The 15945-nt window shown below is 31.0% G+C and overlaps 1 protein-coding gene across 4 annotated transcripts in view; it reads left to right on the plus strand.

The window, feature by feature from the left end:
* Window positions 1–5849, plus strand: part of LOC117169106 (protein FAM49B) — a 48481-nt gene extending 42632 nt beyond the window's left edge. For all 4 annotated transcript variants that reach the window (XM_033355251.1, XM_033355253.1, XM_033355255.1 and 1 more), the window contains 3 exons: window positions 2427–2506; window positions 2602–2728; window positions 2801–5849. In XM_033355251.1, the coding sequence (XP_033211142.1) occupies window positions 2427–2506; window positions 2602–2728; window positions 2801–2938 (345 nt within the window). In that variant the 3' untranslated portion in view covers window positions 2939–5849. The remainder of the gene's footprint in view (window positions 1–2426; window positions 2507–2601; window positions 2729–2800) is intronic.
* The last annotated feature ends 10096 nt before the right edge of the window (window positions 5850–15945 follow it).

A 15945-nucleotide genomic window follows, 5' to 3' on the forward strand; every position in this document is an offset into this window, starting at 1 on the left:
CCCCCCCCCATTTTATTCCAAATCCGAAAAAAGAAATTTCCTAATTTTTTATTATTTTATTTTAACAGGTACCGGTTTTGACTTGAAGTTTCCCATGTAAAATGCATGGGGAAAAATTACTTTTTTTAGTTTTTGGATTCTCGTATTTTTTACTTAAAATTAATAATATTGGTCTAGTGGATATATTTATTATCATTGGTTAATTAATTTTTAATTATTTAAACAAATGGAATTTGTTTAAATAATTTTTTTTCTGGAAAATTAGTTTTTCCCCCTAAAAATTATTACTATTGGTCTAGTAGACTTTTTATTAACATTGGTTAATTAATGTTTTATTATTTAAACAAATGGGATTTGTTTGAACGATTTGTTTGAAATTTCGTTTTTTTTCTTAAAAATTATTACTATTGGTCTAGTGGAATATTTATTAACATTGGTTCATTAATTTCCAATCGGTTAAATAAATTGAATTTCTGTAAATAATTTTTTTAATAAAAATTATTACTTAAATATTACTGATAAACTAATTATTATTAAATTAATTATTAATTAGTTATTAATTATTACTAATAAATATTCCACTAGACCAACAGTATTAATTTTTATTTGAAATAAAATCGAGAAGAAATTATTTAAACAAATTCATTTTGTTGAAATAATTGAAAATGAATGACCTAATATTAATAAATATTCCACTAGAGCAATAGAAATCATTTTTAGGGAAAAAACGAATTAAAAAAAATTATTTAAACAAATTCCATTTGTTCAAACAATTAAACATTACTGAACCAATGTTATTAAATCTTCCACTAGACTAAAAGTAATAATTTGAAGGGAAAAAAACTGTTCGAAAAAAAATATTCAAACAAATTCAACTTGTTTAAATAATTAAAAATTAACTAACCAATGATAATAAATATTCCATTAGACTAATATTAATAATTTTAAGTAAAAAAATACCAGAAGACAGTGTTCAAAATGTCGATTTCATGAAGAATTGACATTTTTTGTTTGAAGGGTAGTTTTCAGATACTCGTGGGGGTGTGTTAGCGGTGTTAAACCCATATTATGTCTGATAGATGAAATTTTTCGTTCGATAATTCTCTACAGGCACCCTTACTTTCCCGTCACATTTTTTCAAACCCTAAAAAATTATTCCAAAAACTCAAAAAAGTGGTTTTCCCCATGCATCTTACACGTGAAACTTGAAGTCAAAATCGGCACCTGTTAATATCGAAAAATAAAAAAAAAATTACGGAATTTCTTTTTTCGGATTTGGAATGAAATTGGGGGGATCATTGCCCTCTAATAAACAAAAGCCTTTTCGAGCCACCCTAATGTATAGCTATTATAGCTTCTCAATTTTATTTGCTTCTATTTAGATAACTGTCAATCTTAGTCATTTCCAATTAGATATCTGTAAATTTTAATTTCTTCAATGTAGTATATTAATATTCATAGTTATTTTTATTCCGACATATGTTAATTTCAGTTTTTTCCAATTGGATATTTGCCAATTTCAGTAGCTTCAATTGAAATATTTGTCAAGTAAATTTGTTTTTATTTGGACATCTGTTGATTTGAGTTTTTTCCAATTGGATATCTGTCAACCTTAATTTCTTCAAAGTAGATACCTGTCAATTAAAGTTGTTTCGATTTGCACATCTGCCAATTTTAGTTGTTGCCGATTGGATATTTGACATTTTTAGTCGCTTCCAACTGGACATCTGTGGATTTTAATTTCTTCAACGTAGATATCTGCCAATTAAATTTATTTTTATTTGGGCATCTGTCAATTTCAGTTGCTTCTCATTGAATGTCTGTCAATTATAGTTTCTTCCAGATGTATATATGTCAATTTTTGTCTGTTTCCAATGGGATATTTTCAATTTAAATTGCTGCCAGTTGGATATCTGTCCATTTAAATTTTTTTCAAAGTGGATACATGTCAATTACAGTTGTCTTTTACTTGCACATCTATTAAATCTATTAAATTCCAATTGTATATCTGTTTCTTCCAGATGTATATATGTCAATATTGGTTTGTTTCCAATTGGATATTTGTCAATTTAAGTTGCTGCAAATTGGATATCTGTCATATTTATTCGCTTCCAATTAGATATCTGTCAATTTAAATTTTTTCGAAGTAGATGCCTGTCAATCAAAATTAATTTTCATTACTTATCTGTGAATTTTAGTTGCATTTAATTAGATATCTCTCAATTTTAGTTAGTTTCTTTTTAGATATGTCAGCTAAACTTGCTTTCAATTAGATCAGTTTTTAGCCAGTTTCAGTTGTTTAGTGGTTTTTGCCAATGGCAGATTAGTAGAAAAATTAATAATTTTTTGTAAAAGTAGACCCGAATAACTTGATGGCTAAAAAATTTTTACATTTATTTAGAATCAAATCTTTTATTTCTTTTCAGAATAATGACATACCAAGGGAAAATATAACCGAAACTCTGGGTACAATGGCCAAAGTGTGTCTCAGAATGTTAGAAAACACGTAAGAAATAAACTTATAGTTTTAATCAATTTTTTTAGGATAATTTCTCTCATTGTTTACCGAGGGAGGTATTAATTAAAAATTTATTTTTGAAGAAACATCCTTGCTCAATTTCAACGAGAAGAGACACAACTTTTTGTTCTGAGGGTGATGGTCGGACTCGTTATATTGTATGATCATGTACATCCTCAAGGAGCTTTTGTTAAGGGATCAAATGTTGACGTTAGTGTCCAAACAAGTTTTCTCACACAATATTTTAATTTTTGAACGAATTGAAAAAAAAAATTCTTTCAGGTAAAGGGCTGCGTAAAACTTCTAAAGGACCAACCACCTTGCAAAAGCGAAGGTCTGCTAAATGCGCTCCGTTACACTACAAAGCATTTGAATGAAGTAAACACACCAAAAAATATAAAAAATTTATTAGCAGCATGATTGCCAAAGCAGCGGGGTTGTTGCTTGAAAAGCTGAACGAGTCCTCACAAAACATAATTTTAAAAAATTGAGTAAAGAGATTTAAAAAGTTGCCCAAGGGGCAAAAGGAAAATCCATGACAAATGCGAGGAAATGGACGGCACATTTTCGAGGTTTTAATATTAGGTAAAAAAAGAATAGTGTGCGGGACAGCTATTACCAATTCAATAGCACGCAATATTGCAACAATGTTGCTGCAATATTAAAACAATGTTGAAATATTGGGAAAGGTTTAAAGAATATTGCAGCGTTGCGGAAATGTTAAATCAATGTTTTGATGTTGGTGCAATGTTGACAAATATGCTGAAACATTCATTCAATGTTGAAAATTATATTGAAACGTTTAAAACAATGTTGATTCATTGCTACAACGATTAAAAAATGTTACAACGTTGCTAAAGTGCTTAAAAAACTGTACAGTTGCAGAAATGTTTAAAGAATATGGCAACATGGTATCAGTGTTGAAATAGTTTAGTACGGTTGCTGAAATGTTAGAAAAACGTTGCAATTTTCAGGATTTTTGCAACGATAAAAAAATGCTGCAAAGTTTCTGCATTGTTATAACGGTTGCAACGTTGCCGAAATATTAAAACAGTGTTGTACGTTTGCTTCAGTGCTAACAATAATTTTGCAACGTTGCTCCAATGTTGAAAAGAATGCTGCTATGTTGCTTAAACGTTGACAACAATGTTGCAGCTTTGTTGAACTTTTTAAAACAATGTTAGAAAGCTGTTGCAATGTTGAAAAATGTTACTTCCGTGTTGAAAAATTTTTGTTTCAATGTTGAAATTTTTTTCAAAATTTTGAAAATGTTGTTACAATGTTGAAGAAAGTTTGTCACGGTACTAAAAAGTTGCTGCAATGTTAAAGCAATGCTACGGCGCAATATTGAAACAATCTGGCAACGTTACTGCAACGTTAAAAAAAAATTGAAACTTTGCTAACGTGAAAATTTAAAACATTGTTTAATGTTGCTGAAATGTTGCCAATATTGCAAATATTGTCATGTAAAATCGCGGCAACATTGATACAATAATGCCTGCTCTTGGATTGACCATTCATCTATTACTGCAATATTGCCTATTTCTTATTCAGTATGTTCAATTTTTATTATAAACTTTTGCACTGTTCAATGACAATCAATATACACAGAAAATCAGATTTTATTCTACGTTAAAGTCATATCAAGTTGAATTAATTAATTAATTCAAGTTAAAGAATTTTCCTCCAGCATTTCATTTAGCCAAAAGATCTCGTTTAATTGTAAATTTGACAAAACTTGCATCTTGTTTTCTCTTTTATTGATTATTATTTTAATGTGGTCAAGTTAGTCAGTAATAGGGGTTAGTGGGACAAAAAAAGTTCTGCTTTTGGTGAGATTAAGATAAGTCAAAAATCAAGGAGGAATTTAAAAATAGAATTGTACATACGTACTGGAAAGTGTAAACATAAGCCTATATATACATATATATATATATATATAATTATAATTACTTAAATTAATGCTCTCTCGTGGAAACTGCCAGAAAACTAAAGTTGATGAACAATTGTATTTTTACGACGAAGGAGCTGTTTGCAAATTCGACGAGTCACTTTGGATGTAAAAAATGTTTCTTTCTAAAGCAGAAGAAAGCTTGTGAAGTATTGACGAGTATCAAAGATATTTTTAATTGTACATTGAAAAATTACTGTATTATTATTATTATTATTATTATTATTATTATTATTATTATTATTAATTTTAATTAAGGAGCATTACAATAATAACAAATATAAGAAACGAAATTTTTAAATTTTTAAATTTTCAGCCCAATTGTTAATAAGCAATGTTACAAAAGGGCATTCTTATGAAACCCTTTTTTTTAACTTTTAGGCTGTTCCTTTTCTGCCACTTGAACCTTTTTGATTTTAAAAAAGAAGCTGAGAAGAAAAAAATGTAAATATCCAGATTTGTACCATTGTGCGACGATTTTTAAAAAGTCTTATCTTGCACGATTGTATTATCATACTTGTAAATGGAGGCTGATAGTATGTAATTTCAAGGAAATCAATTCCCTTGGTAAATTAATAAAATGCTACAAGAGGCAAATTTTTTAAATTGAATGAAAGTACATTTTGGAAAAATAATTTTCCATACTTAATTGAAGAATTTTCATATTTTCGGAATTATAACGAGTTTTAACGAGTTTTAACTTTCAAGCTCATATAGTAATTATCCAATTCCTACTGTACCGACATTACTTTTTGGAGCATTTCACGTCAACATGAATAAAGGTATCGAGTAAAAAATTTGTAAAATTAACTAAAACGTACTCAGGAACGTTTCTATGATCACAAATATTTAGAACTACAAACAAAATCTAATTTTTAAAAATCTTCAGAGATTTTTTTTGTATTTTTTAAAGTGTAGTTGGTAAAGTAGGAATCGGATAAGTATTGTATGATGTTAAAGAACTGATTTCAAGACTGGCTAGAAAAACAAGTCAAATTTTCCTACTGCCAATATTCAAAGACATAATATTGATAGAAAGTCTTCCTAAGGTCCTGCGGCAATTATTCAATTCCTACTTTATCGTCGTTTTTCTTAGATCATACCAATTCCACACAAAATCAGATGTTGACCTGGAAATTTAAATACATGAAGAAAGGGGGATAAGGAACGTTTAGCTACTAATTCAATTTTACAATTAGAAAAAAAAAAATCGGAGTGTGTCTCATGACCTTAAGACCCTGAAATATTTCTCTGTTTCCTACATTACTGACATTTAATAGACTTTATGCTTTCACGATAATTCATTTTGATAAAAAGAGATATTTCGGGTTTCACTCATGTAAAAAGACTGCGAATTGTTTGCCGACGTTTCGTGAACATTGCAGTTCACATCTTCAGGACTGAACTGAAGGAAGGAAGGGCTGCCATGTTTACGAAACGTCGGCAAACAATTCGTAGTTTTTTATATAAGTGAAACCCGAAATATCTCTTTTTATCATTACTGACATTTTTTTGTCTGAACTCGAGCCTACGAAAATTCGAACGTTGAGTTGAAAGTTTGGGAAATTAAATACAAAACACTAAGGAAGAATCTGGTCCTAAATTTTAATAGGAAAAATGTCGATAAGGTAGGAATCAGATAAGTATTAGATGTCCGCAGAATATTTTATGAATGTGAAATCAAACTCATGTTTAAGGTATTTTATTGTAGGATTTTTTTTGTCACATAAATCATTTGCAACAAGTTGGAAGAAGACAATTACGGATATTAGAAATTCAAACTTTTTGGGTGTTAAAAGAACTATATGTATAGATATTTATCAACCCTACTAGACGATACATATAAATTATTTCCAAATCTACCAGAAGTGTAATTAAATAATATGTCTTCAGAAAAATGTTTTGCGATTAAGGCCATGTAAATTTTAATACTAACCAAATTCCTACCTTACCGACATTCTTTTGTATTAATTTAGGTCCACTGATTTTTTTATAGTTCCAGAAATGTAAGATAATTCAAACGTTTCTTAATGGCTTTTATAATTTAATTTAATCTTAATTTAATCTTAATTTAATTTTCCAGATTTTAAACTGGATATATAAATTCGTGTGATCCTAAATTGATGTAAAAAATGTTGGAAAGGTAGGTCGCGGCTAACTATTACATGGCCTTAAAACACTTCCATACATGTATTCGATTGAGACCAGTGTGTAATTGATTGAGATAGATTTTATCAGCGTACTGTTCTGCTACAAAATAAGTGTTTTAATTGTCAAATGTTACGATTAATATCTAAATTAATTAAGGAGAACTTCTGAAAAATACGAATGTACATAAAATGACTCCCGAAAAATTATAGAGGCTACAAAATGTACTTGATAAAACAAGTTTTCCAAATTTTATTATTAACGTCAATTTCTATATTCAATGATTCTTCTCAAAAACTTGAATCAGTGAAATTTTCACTATTTTAAATCAGTGATTGCGTTATTCACTGATAAACGTGTGACGTTTTAATTTTTAAGTGAAAATTTAGTGAATCTGGGTATAGAATTAAAAAAAAAAATCACTAAATTCAATTACTGACATAAAATCTCTAAATTCCGGTAACCAACTCATAGCTATTTTAAACATTAAATGTTCACTGAAAAATAGTAAATTTTAACTAATTCAGTTAGTAGTTCAGGTTTTCACTGGTAATGTAAACTAGTGAAGTTTGTATTTTTCTCTGAAAAATCAGTAAATTGTACTAAAAGTACTGATTTCAATCAGTGGCATTACCATTATTGAATTACAGGGATTATAATATCACTAATTTCCTTTTGACCGAGGAAATTTCACCAAGAATTAATAAGTTCCACTGATTCAAATTAAGAGAATTTGTATAATATTTTTCAGTACAAAGGGCCAATGTGCCGTTAATGAAATTAACAATAATTACTCACATGTCTTAATATAAATATATCTGCCCCAAAATGTATTTGCACCAATAAACAATTTGCAAACACGTGTAACTTAAGATTATGTAACAAAGAAGAAGATAAAATATTATACTGCGAAATATATTACTTATTGATATACTTTTGTTTTTCTTAGAATAAAAATTTTGTTTAGTCTTTAGAAAGTCAAAAGTACGATTTTCTTAAGATTTTGAACAAGAAATATGAATTTTCTACCACACAGTTGATTTTCCAACCAAATTTTTGAATTTCAAAGATAAAAAGACAAATTTTACATGTAAAATAATGATATTTTCGACCCGAAAACAAGAAGATCCAACATAAAATTTGATTTGAGTTAATAAATTTTGAACTAAATAGATAACTTTTCAGCTCAGAAGATTAATTTTGTACATAAATTGTGAACCGTATAGCTAGTTTTTTTTAACTAGAAAGGTTAATTTTGGAAAAAAATGGAATATTTAAATTTTCATTGTCAAAAATTGATTTTCAATTAAGAAAAACCAATCTTTTGCAAAACAGTTGAAGTTTTAGGTTAAAAATAGATGAATTTTCTGTACAAAATAGTGGAATTTTTAAACCGATAATATGAAATTTGAAAAAAGTAAAGTTTCAATTAAATAGACAAATTTTAACTTGAATCATTTAGTTTTTAATCCAAAAAACAAATTTTCAACAAAAAAGACGAATTTCAAACAAACTACATAAATTTTGAATCAAGCAGTTGAATTTAGAAATTTAAAAATGCAATTCTTAACCAGGAATGGAAAAGGAAATTTTAACAAAAAAGTTCATTTTGAACCAAATAGTTCGATTTTAAGTGAAAAGAATGATTTTTTACTCCAAAAAAGGGAAATTCTAGAACAGAAAGTCAATTTTGAACTAAAGATATAAATTTTCTAGTAAAATTATGAATCTTCCACCAAAAAAATGAACTTGTAAGTAGTTCTACTTTCAACCAAGGAGTATGAAAAATAATTTTTCGTAAAAAAAGATTGGATTTTTAAAAAGAAAAATATTTCAATTTTAAATAAAGACCATTGAATTTACATTACCTATGACTCTTTGTCTAATATTTTATTTGTACGGACGGGAGTACGACGACATTGTCTCTGATATGCACCCTTGCGCGACGAATCCCTAATAAAATTTTTCACAGAACAACGAATACTAGTAATATGGTAGGTAATCCGAATAAGGACACCTTAAGGGCATGTGACACAGCTAAATACCTATATTACCGACCACAGTTTTTCAGTTCACTGAATGTATTTTTGAACCTAAGAACTTTTTTTGTAAATAAAATATCGAGTTGAAACTTTGGGAAATGTATTAGAGTACAATAAAGTACGTTTAGGTACTGCATTTTAGTAGGAATTTCACTGAAAATTATTTCATCTTTTTTCTGAACCTCGACATTTTTTGAGCGTTCGAACTTTTTTTTATACATAGAATATCGGTCTCAAACTTTGAGAAATGCAACAGCCGAAAGAAAAGTACGTTTAAGTGCAAAGCTTAATAATAAAAGATGTAAAAAAAAATATTTCAACTATCAATTCCATCGGCATCAGTCGGTAACGTTGTACACGAAAGTAAGAACCCTCTAGCGCCTCGTCTAGTGGCCGCCAGGGTTTGTATTTTCGTGTACAAATTACCGTCTGATGCCGATGGAATTGATAGTTGAAATATTATTCTTTACATCTTTTATTATTAAGCTTTGTACTTAAACGTAGTTTTCTTTCGGCTCTTGCATTTCTCAAAGTTTGAGACCGATGTTTTATGTATAAAAAAAGTTCGAACGTTCAAAAAATATTGAGGTTCAGAAAAAAGATGAAATAATTTTCAGTGAAGTTCCTACAAAAATGCAGTACCTAAACGTATTTTATTGTACTCTAATACATTTTCCAAAGTTTCATCTCGATATTTTATTTACAAAAAAAGTTCTTAGGTTCAAAAAAACATTCAGTGAACTGAAAAACTGTGGTCGGTAATATAGGTATTTAGCTGTGTCACATGCCCTTAAGGTTTGCCGACTTCTGACGGCCAAACTACTTAACCTATTACCTTGTAACTTGACATACGATTAGAGAAACAATTAAACTACACTCACTTTTTTGTTGTAAATTTGAAATGGTTTAAGTATTTTTAAAACTTAAATAACGACAAATGTCAAGTGGCCTTATTGGAAACACCGTGTATCTTAATAGGGCCACTCCACATACCCCAGTAAGGCCATGCCTAGGAAAAAGCGATGCGAGACTAATGAAGTGCTGAGTACCAACACAAAAATTTCTCAATTAAATTTACAAAACGGAAATATCTTCATTTATAAGCAGGACTCATTTAGTTGCTACTATAATTGTTTACTTGAGAGCCTAGGTAACACTTACCGTTTTAGCAGATCAGCTGCGCAGAGAACCACTAAAACACTTCTGTGACGACGACACGAGGAATGGTTTTGTGATGTGTCGGATCTGATTCCAAGTTTCTTAGATAAGGGAGGTGGACTTATTCGGAACACCTACCTTACTAGTAATACTAAGTTAAATTTTCAAGCGCATGATTGATGCCCAAAAATCGAGCAATCGATCATAAGCGATGGCTAATCTGCATCTTCGTGGATGGTCGACATGAGTGAAAAGAAGATGTTCGTATTGAGAATTTCGGAAGGGATTCGTTAGCTATGCCTGATAGTGAGCCAGATGCTCTTATAACGGTCAGACGGGCCAAAAAATAATAGTCTTTCTAACCATGTCGACAAAATTTTGGAAGGACTGGTCAACCCTCTAGGAGGACTCTGTAAATTTTTACCCTCTAATTTTGACCATCCATTTTTTTTGGCAAAGCCGCCGCGCTAGTGTCATTTTCACAGAAAGCAGTTATTCCCAGTCGGAGCCTGCAGTGAATGTTCAACCTGCCTTTTTAAATTATATAATTAAAAGTTTTTCATGAGGACAATTGAGGAATTTTACCGGGAGCGGGATCGATTCAAGAGAATTGTTTCGGCTCCCGGCGAAATCCCGGTAATACGATGGAATACTGAAGAAATATCGAAGCCTTGAGTATCATTTAACATTGACTGTTTGATGTAGTTACCAGTTACATGCAATATTTTAATCTGGATTCGAATCACAAACAAATCTCATGTTTTAGTTTCATATTGATTAAAAATTAAGGATGTAGGGGATTATGGTTTACGTAAGGGCTTACATGCTGTACTATATAATTCCTAAAGAATGTGTGGCTGGGACCTACTGGAATTTTAATCACTTCTCGGGTCAATGAGGAACCTCTGCCACTTTCAATGTTCATTTTCTCACGTTTTTTATTGCTATTATTATTTGTATACATTCCAGCAAATTGATCAAATGTCTCCAATATTGCAAAGATTCGAAGTTCGAATATGCGGTGCGGATTCGTAAGGGAATTGATTCAAATAAATTAAAGTTATTCAAGTTCGCATTCACATCCGTCAGAAAAAGGAAGCCTCAGAGGTCGAGTCATGGACCTGGAAAAAAGAGGAGGGCGTCTGGCAGGAGGCGACCGAGTCCTGACACGCAGAGGAGGCTCGGTTGGAGGAAGATAAATTTCAGGCGAATGTTCAATTCTAGAAGAATAAGAAGGTTATAGATATATTACTTTATTCACCAATAAAATTATGGCTGATTTCCAAAGCGAAAACCAGAATATGAAAGACCATCATTTCACCAAGTGGGTAAAAAACTGGTTAATGTATTATCAAGGAATTGGGTAAACAGTGTAACAAAAGAATATTCTGGTGTTTTTGAGTAATAGTCGTTATCTCATAGATAATATTTAATCATCATGCGAAAACTAGTCCCCACCGTTGCGTGGAAATCCCACACGGAAGGAGATATCGTGTTGAAAATTTGGTACGCTAAATAGAGGGCTGTAAAGACTAAATGTGTCCGTCGATAATCATTATTTTAATAAATTAACTTTCTTCTTCCCCCAAATCTTTGCAAGGCCACAAGCGATCCTTTAATATTTATTAACATTTCCAGAAAAAAATTTCCGCTTTATTCAAACTTTTATTTTTCGATATGGATGAAGAAATATTGATCTTAGGACTGACTTGACCAGCTGTTATACTCATCACATGGCCTTAAGAAGTAATTTGTCGTCGTTATATTATTTTGCTTATGACCGTGTTTTGACCTTCAATTAACGGTGGACAACGAGGCATTTTGGAACTCTGAAGTGCATAAGAGAAATAAAAGTCGCTTGCTGCCGTCGTTGCGTAAATTGAAATTATTGTATTGAATGCAGTCCCCGCCGTTCAGCTTGTTGTTTCTAAAAGACCCGGAACCTGGCTGGAAACCTTGGATGCCTCCAGAGGTAGGGAAGCCTTCGAAACCTCCATATGCTTTGGGAATAAACTTAGTCGTATTGAAGCGATACTTTGGCCTGCACCAGTAATCCTTATGAGGGAGAAAGTCATTTAACGTCCCTTAACAGGGCACTCGACGCTAAAGCGTTTAGTATTTGGTGCCGCACATTTTAAAATAAGATTGCAACGTTTTGTAGTGTTTTTTAATGTCTTAGTTGTTTGCGGGAGCAGATTATAGTCAGTTAGAAGGGAAAAACGAGGTAAACACTAGGCGCGAAAAATGCGTGGCATGATTAGCTATTGTTAGGAGCCTTTAATATTAATTAAGAAATGAAAATTTTATTGCAAATTGAAAATCATTTTATTAGATGCCGTACGTATTCAAAAAGTTCATTTCATAAACTCAACAATTTAAAATTTTGGAAATTAAGGAATTTTTGAATAAAATTAGTAAATTGGTTTGTAAACAACAATCAAAGCAATTGTTTGAATCTACATTCAACTTTTAACACTTGATTTAGAACTCTCATTCAATTATAAAGCCATAAACAAAAATTATGAAGCTTCAAAGCAAATTATTTTAATTTTTACCGTTTAACAAAGTAAATAATTATTTTGCTATTAAGACTTTCGATTTGATTATTTAATTTCTCTCCTTAAAAATGAAATTATTTAAGCATTTGTATTTATATTTGTTTAATTTTTCAAAATTTAAAATAAGTGATTAAATAAAAGAAAATGAAATATCTTAATTAAAGCTTTCAAAATCTCGTAACGTACTATTGTAGCTAAAGCGAAAAATATACTTAAAAATAAAAATTTCATAAATTACCACAAATTCTTGTCAATTTCATAAATCACAGAATGGAACGTGAATACGTTCTGACTTGCGGTAACTGTACGTTTACTGCGTTTAAACACAATGCTCACAAGGAAGGGGACATGTGCACTGTGATTTGCTATCTCTTTTTCTCCCACGAGAAGTGTGCGAGTGAGTGCCAGTGTTTGACAGCCACAACACATATCACCTAATATTATACTGTCACATTATTCAATCTGCACATTTTGTATCATTTAACGATTACAATTAAATCTATATTACTTACCTATACTTTCTAGGTCACAATTTTTCAACATAGTTCTGTACATAAACAAAGAAATAAATAAGCACGTATATTGACAAACTCAATTGACAATATTTACAGGAACATAAGCACCGTATTTAGTTGTCATTCAACACGGCACTCACTCGCAAATTTCTTGCAGGAGAAAAGGAGATAGCAAATCACTGTGCGTATGTCCCCTTCTTTCGAGCATTGGGTTTAAACGCCAAGTCTGGCAATAAATGTACAGTAACCGCAGTCAAAACTTGAGACGCTTTGTACAGCATGATCGATCTCCTTATCACTACTCCGTGACTCATACGATCAAAGTCAATGGTTGTCAGTATTATTAGTGCTTTTTAGTGATTTTAAATTTAGAGATGGACAGGAAGAACAATGAAAAAACCTTGACAGAAAATTGTCTACACGGAACACCACCAGAATTTCCTCAGACAGCTCAAGTAATTATTTGATGCTTAAAAGTATCCTAATAGTCAACGATAACCTCAAACTCAAATTGATAATTTTCATAAAAATAAAATCGGATGGGTGTAAGCACAAAGAATTGAAAATTCTAACAGAGAAAGAAATTTGAGGAATTTTCGGGGGAAGCACCGCACAATTGACACTCAGCAAGAAATCCAAATATTAATAAATACAATAAAGTGTAAAATTACACAAAATAGAATATTGCCTTCACTGCAAAAAATATGTTTTAAAATTGCACTTCAAAGTTTAAACCTACACATATAAAATGTCACTTTAGATGCATTAAAATTACAGGTTAGAAAGCAAATTTCCATATGTTGTGTAGAATAACGTCTCTTACAGGTTTAATTCTATGAGATTGCATGAATTCATACAACGTGTTGAAAATCACTACGTTCAGAGTGTTGTAAAAAAAGGACTCACGCTGTACATAATAAAATTCCTCAGACTAGTAAAATTACCGACTGCGCATAAATTTATATTTTCTAACGAAAATTTCTCCACTTTATAGTGATTTTAGATTTGTCCGTATAATATTCCACATTTGTGTCATTTTCGCGATAGAGCTTCTTTTTCGCTCAATGTTCGCGTGTTATGAGCGAACGTACATTTTAGTTTGAAAACTTTATAGCTCACTTCCGGTGAAAGCATAAATGCGAGTGACTGATTTTAAATTATAAAGTTTATGCCAAATAAGCTTGTGTAATTATAAATATATTCTTAATATGATCTTCATGATTTAAGTATTTGAGGCTAGGTTGATATTTTGGAGAAATTTTCCACTTTCCGTTGTTTTATTTAACGTCACATATTATATTTTAGTTCAGTTGAGAATTTTACACTTTTGTACAATTTTAGACATTTCTATATTTGCAAAACTAAATTCGCTTTTGTTGAGTCAGGTTGCCTTAATTTTCAGAATAGCTGGTGCGTGTAGAGGTAGTGAATTTACCTCTATCAAAGTTAGCGATATTCACAATCGAGATGATAGTCTTCTTCTGATTAATATTCCAGATACTAAATACAAAATTTCGCATACAATTGGCGGAGATTTTGCTACAATAGTCAGAAAGTATGCAGCTTTGTGCTTAAGGACGACCGAATCAGGTTGCTTCTTTCTGAAAGATCAAAATGGAAAGTGCACATCCCAAGTATTCGAAAAAAATTAATTCGCGAAAATGCCAAAACTAATCGTTAAATATTTGGAATCACCAGAGGCTGATCTTTATACTGGTCATAGTTTTCGGCGGGCCTTGGCGACTTTACGACAGGATTCCAGAGCAGATATGACCAAGATTAAATTACATGGCGGATGGAAATCGGCGAATGACGTAGAAGGTTATGTCAAATAAAATATTGTTATATCAAACTTCGTTATTTTTCAGATAAATGTATAATTAAAAAAAGGTGAAACCCTCTATTTTTACAGGTTATATTGAAGACTCTGTAAATAACAAGCGGAAAATTAATAAGGTGCCAACCCTTATACGGACAATTTTTCAGGAGAACGTAAAAACTGTTCACTGAGTACGTTTTGGGATAGCGTTTTGAGGAATTTTGTCATTTCATTTTAAAAATAGTAAAATTTAACTTCTTTCAACATCAAAGAATTCAAACTTGAACATTACCGAACACGATTCCAAATCTTCTTTCAATGTAACTGAGAGCGGAAATTATTCAAGGTTTCAATTCCACAAATGCAATGTAAATATAAATTATGATAATTCAAAGTAACAATCGCGCAGTTCCCTTTTTACTTTATTATTTAGAAAAAAATTAACGCTGTAAAATATATATATATTTTTAAATACAAATATTCTTAAACAAATATTTTAAATGCAAATAGTCGTATTCTTTTCGATGCTGTTCCCATGTGCGCTGACTCTAGTTAACGCGCAGATTCTCCGCAGAGGCAGGTTCCTGTGTTTCTTAGCACCCTCGTGCGAGCAGGAATCTCATTTACTGCGCATGTGCTGGGAAACCTCTTCTTGGTCTATGACTAATAGCGCATTCGTTTATTTTCACAGTAGGTACAGTTTTCAGGCTAAAATGTGAACGATTTTTAATGATTTGTATCTCCCCTAGGTGGCGTCTGTGTTGATGTTTTGTCACAACCCGGGTATCGCGTCCTCTATATATGTCGCGATATTACCGGCCGGACTCGAAAGGTAAACGTGGATCCGTTTAAAAAATTTAAGACCTATGAAGATGGGTGAGTAAAAAAAAAAGGTTTAAACAGAGAAATAATCACAAGCGTCCACTTTTATCATTTATTTAGAGGAAGGTTATTTTATACAATTAATGTAATGAATGTCGAGTTAAATATATGAAAAGCTACTCGCGGAAGAGAAAAGAGAGAAAGCGACTTCTCTAATCAAAAGCTAGTCTAATTATGCCCTTCATATCAAGAATCGGTCTCCTCTTTTTTGAGCCTCCGAGGTTCCAGAGCAAGGGTTTCTAGTGAAGATAATTTTTTAAGCCAATCAAATTTCTGGGTCCTCCTTTTAAGGAGGGTCTCTAATTTTAAGAAAACCAATCAAAATTAGAATGAAAATGAGACCTCCTTCTTAAC

The sequence above is a fragment of the Belonocnema kinseyi genome, chromosome 3 (genome assembly GCF_010883055.1).
Source record: "Belonocnema kinseyi isolate 2016_QV_RU_SX_M_011 chromosome 3, B_treatae_v1, whole genome shotgun sequence".
NCBI classification, from domain to species: domain Eukaryota; kingdom Metazoa; phylum Arthropoda; class Insecta; order Hymenoptera; family Cynipidae; genus Belonocnema; species Belonocnema kinseyi.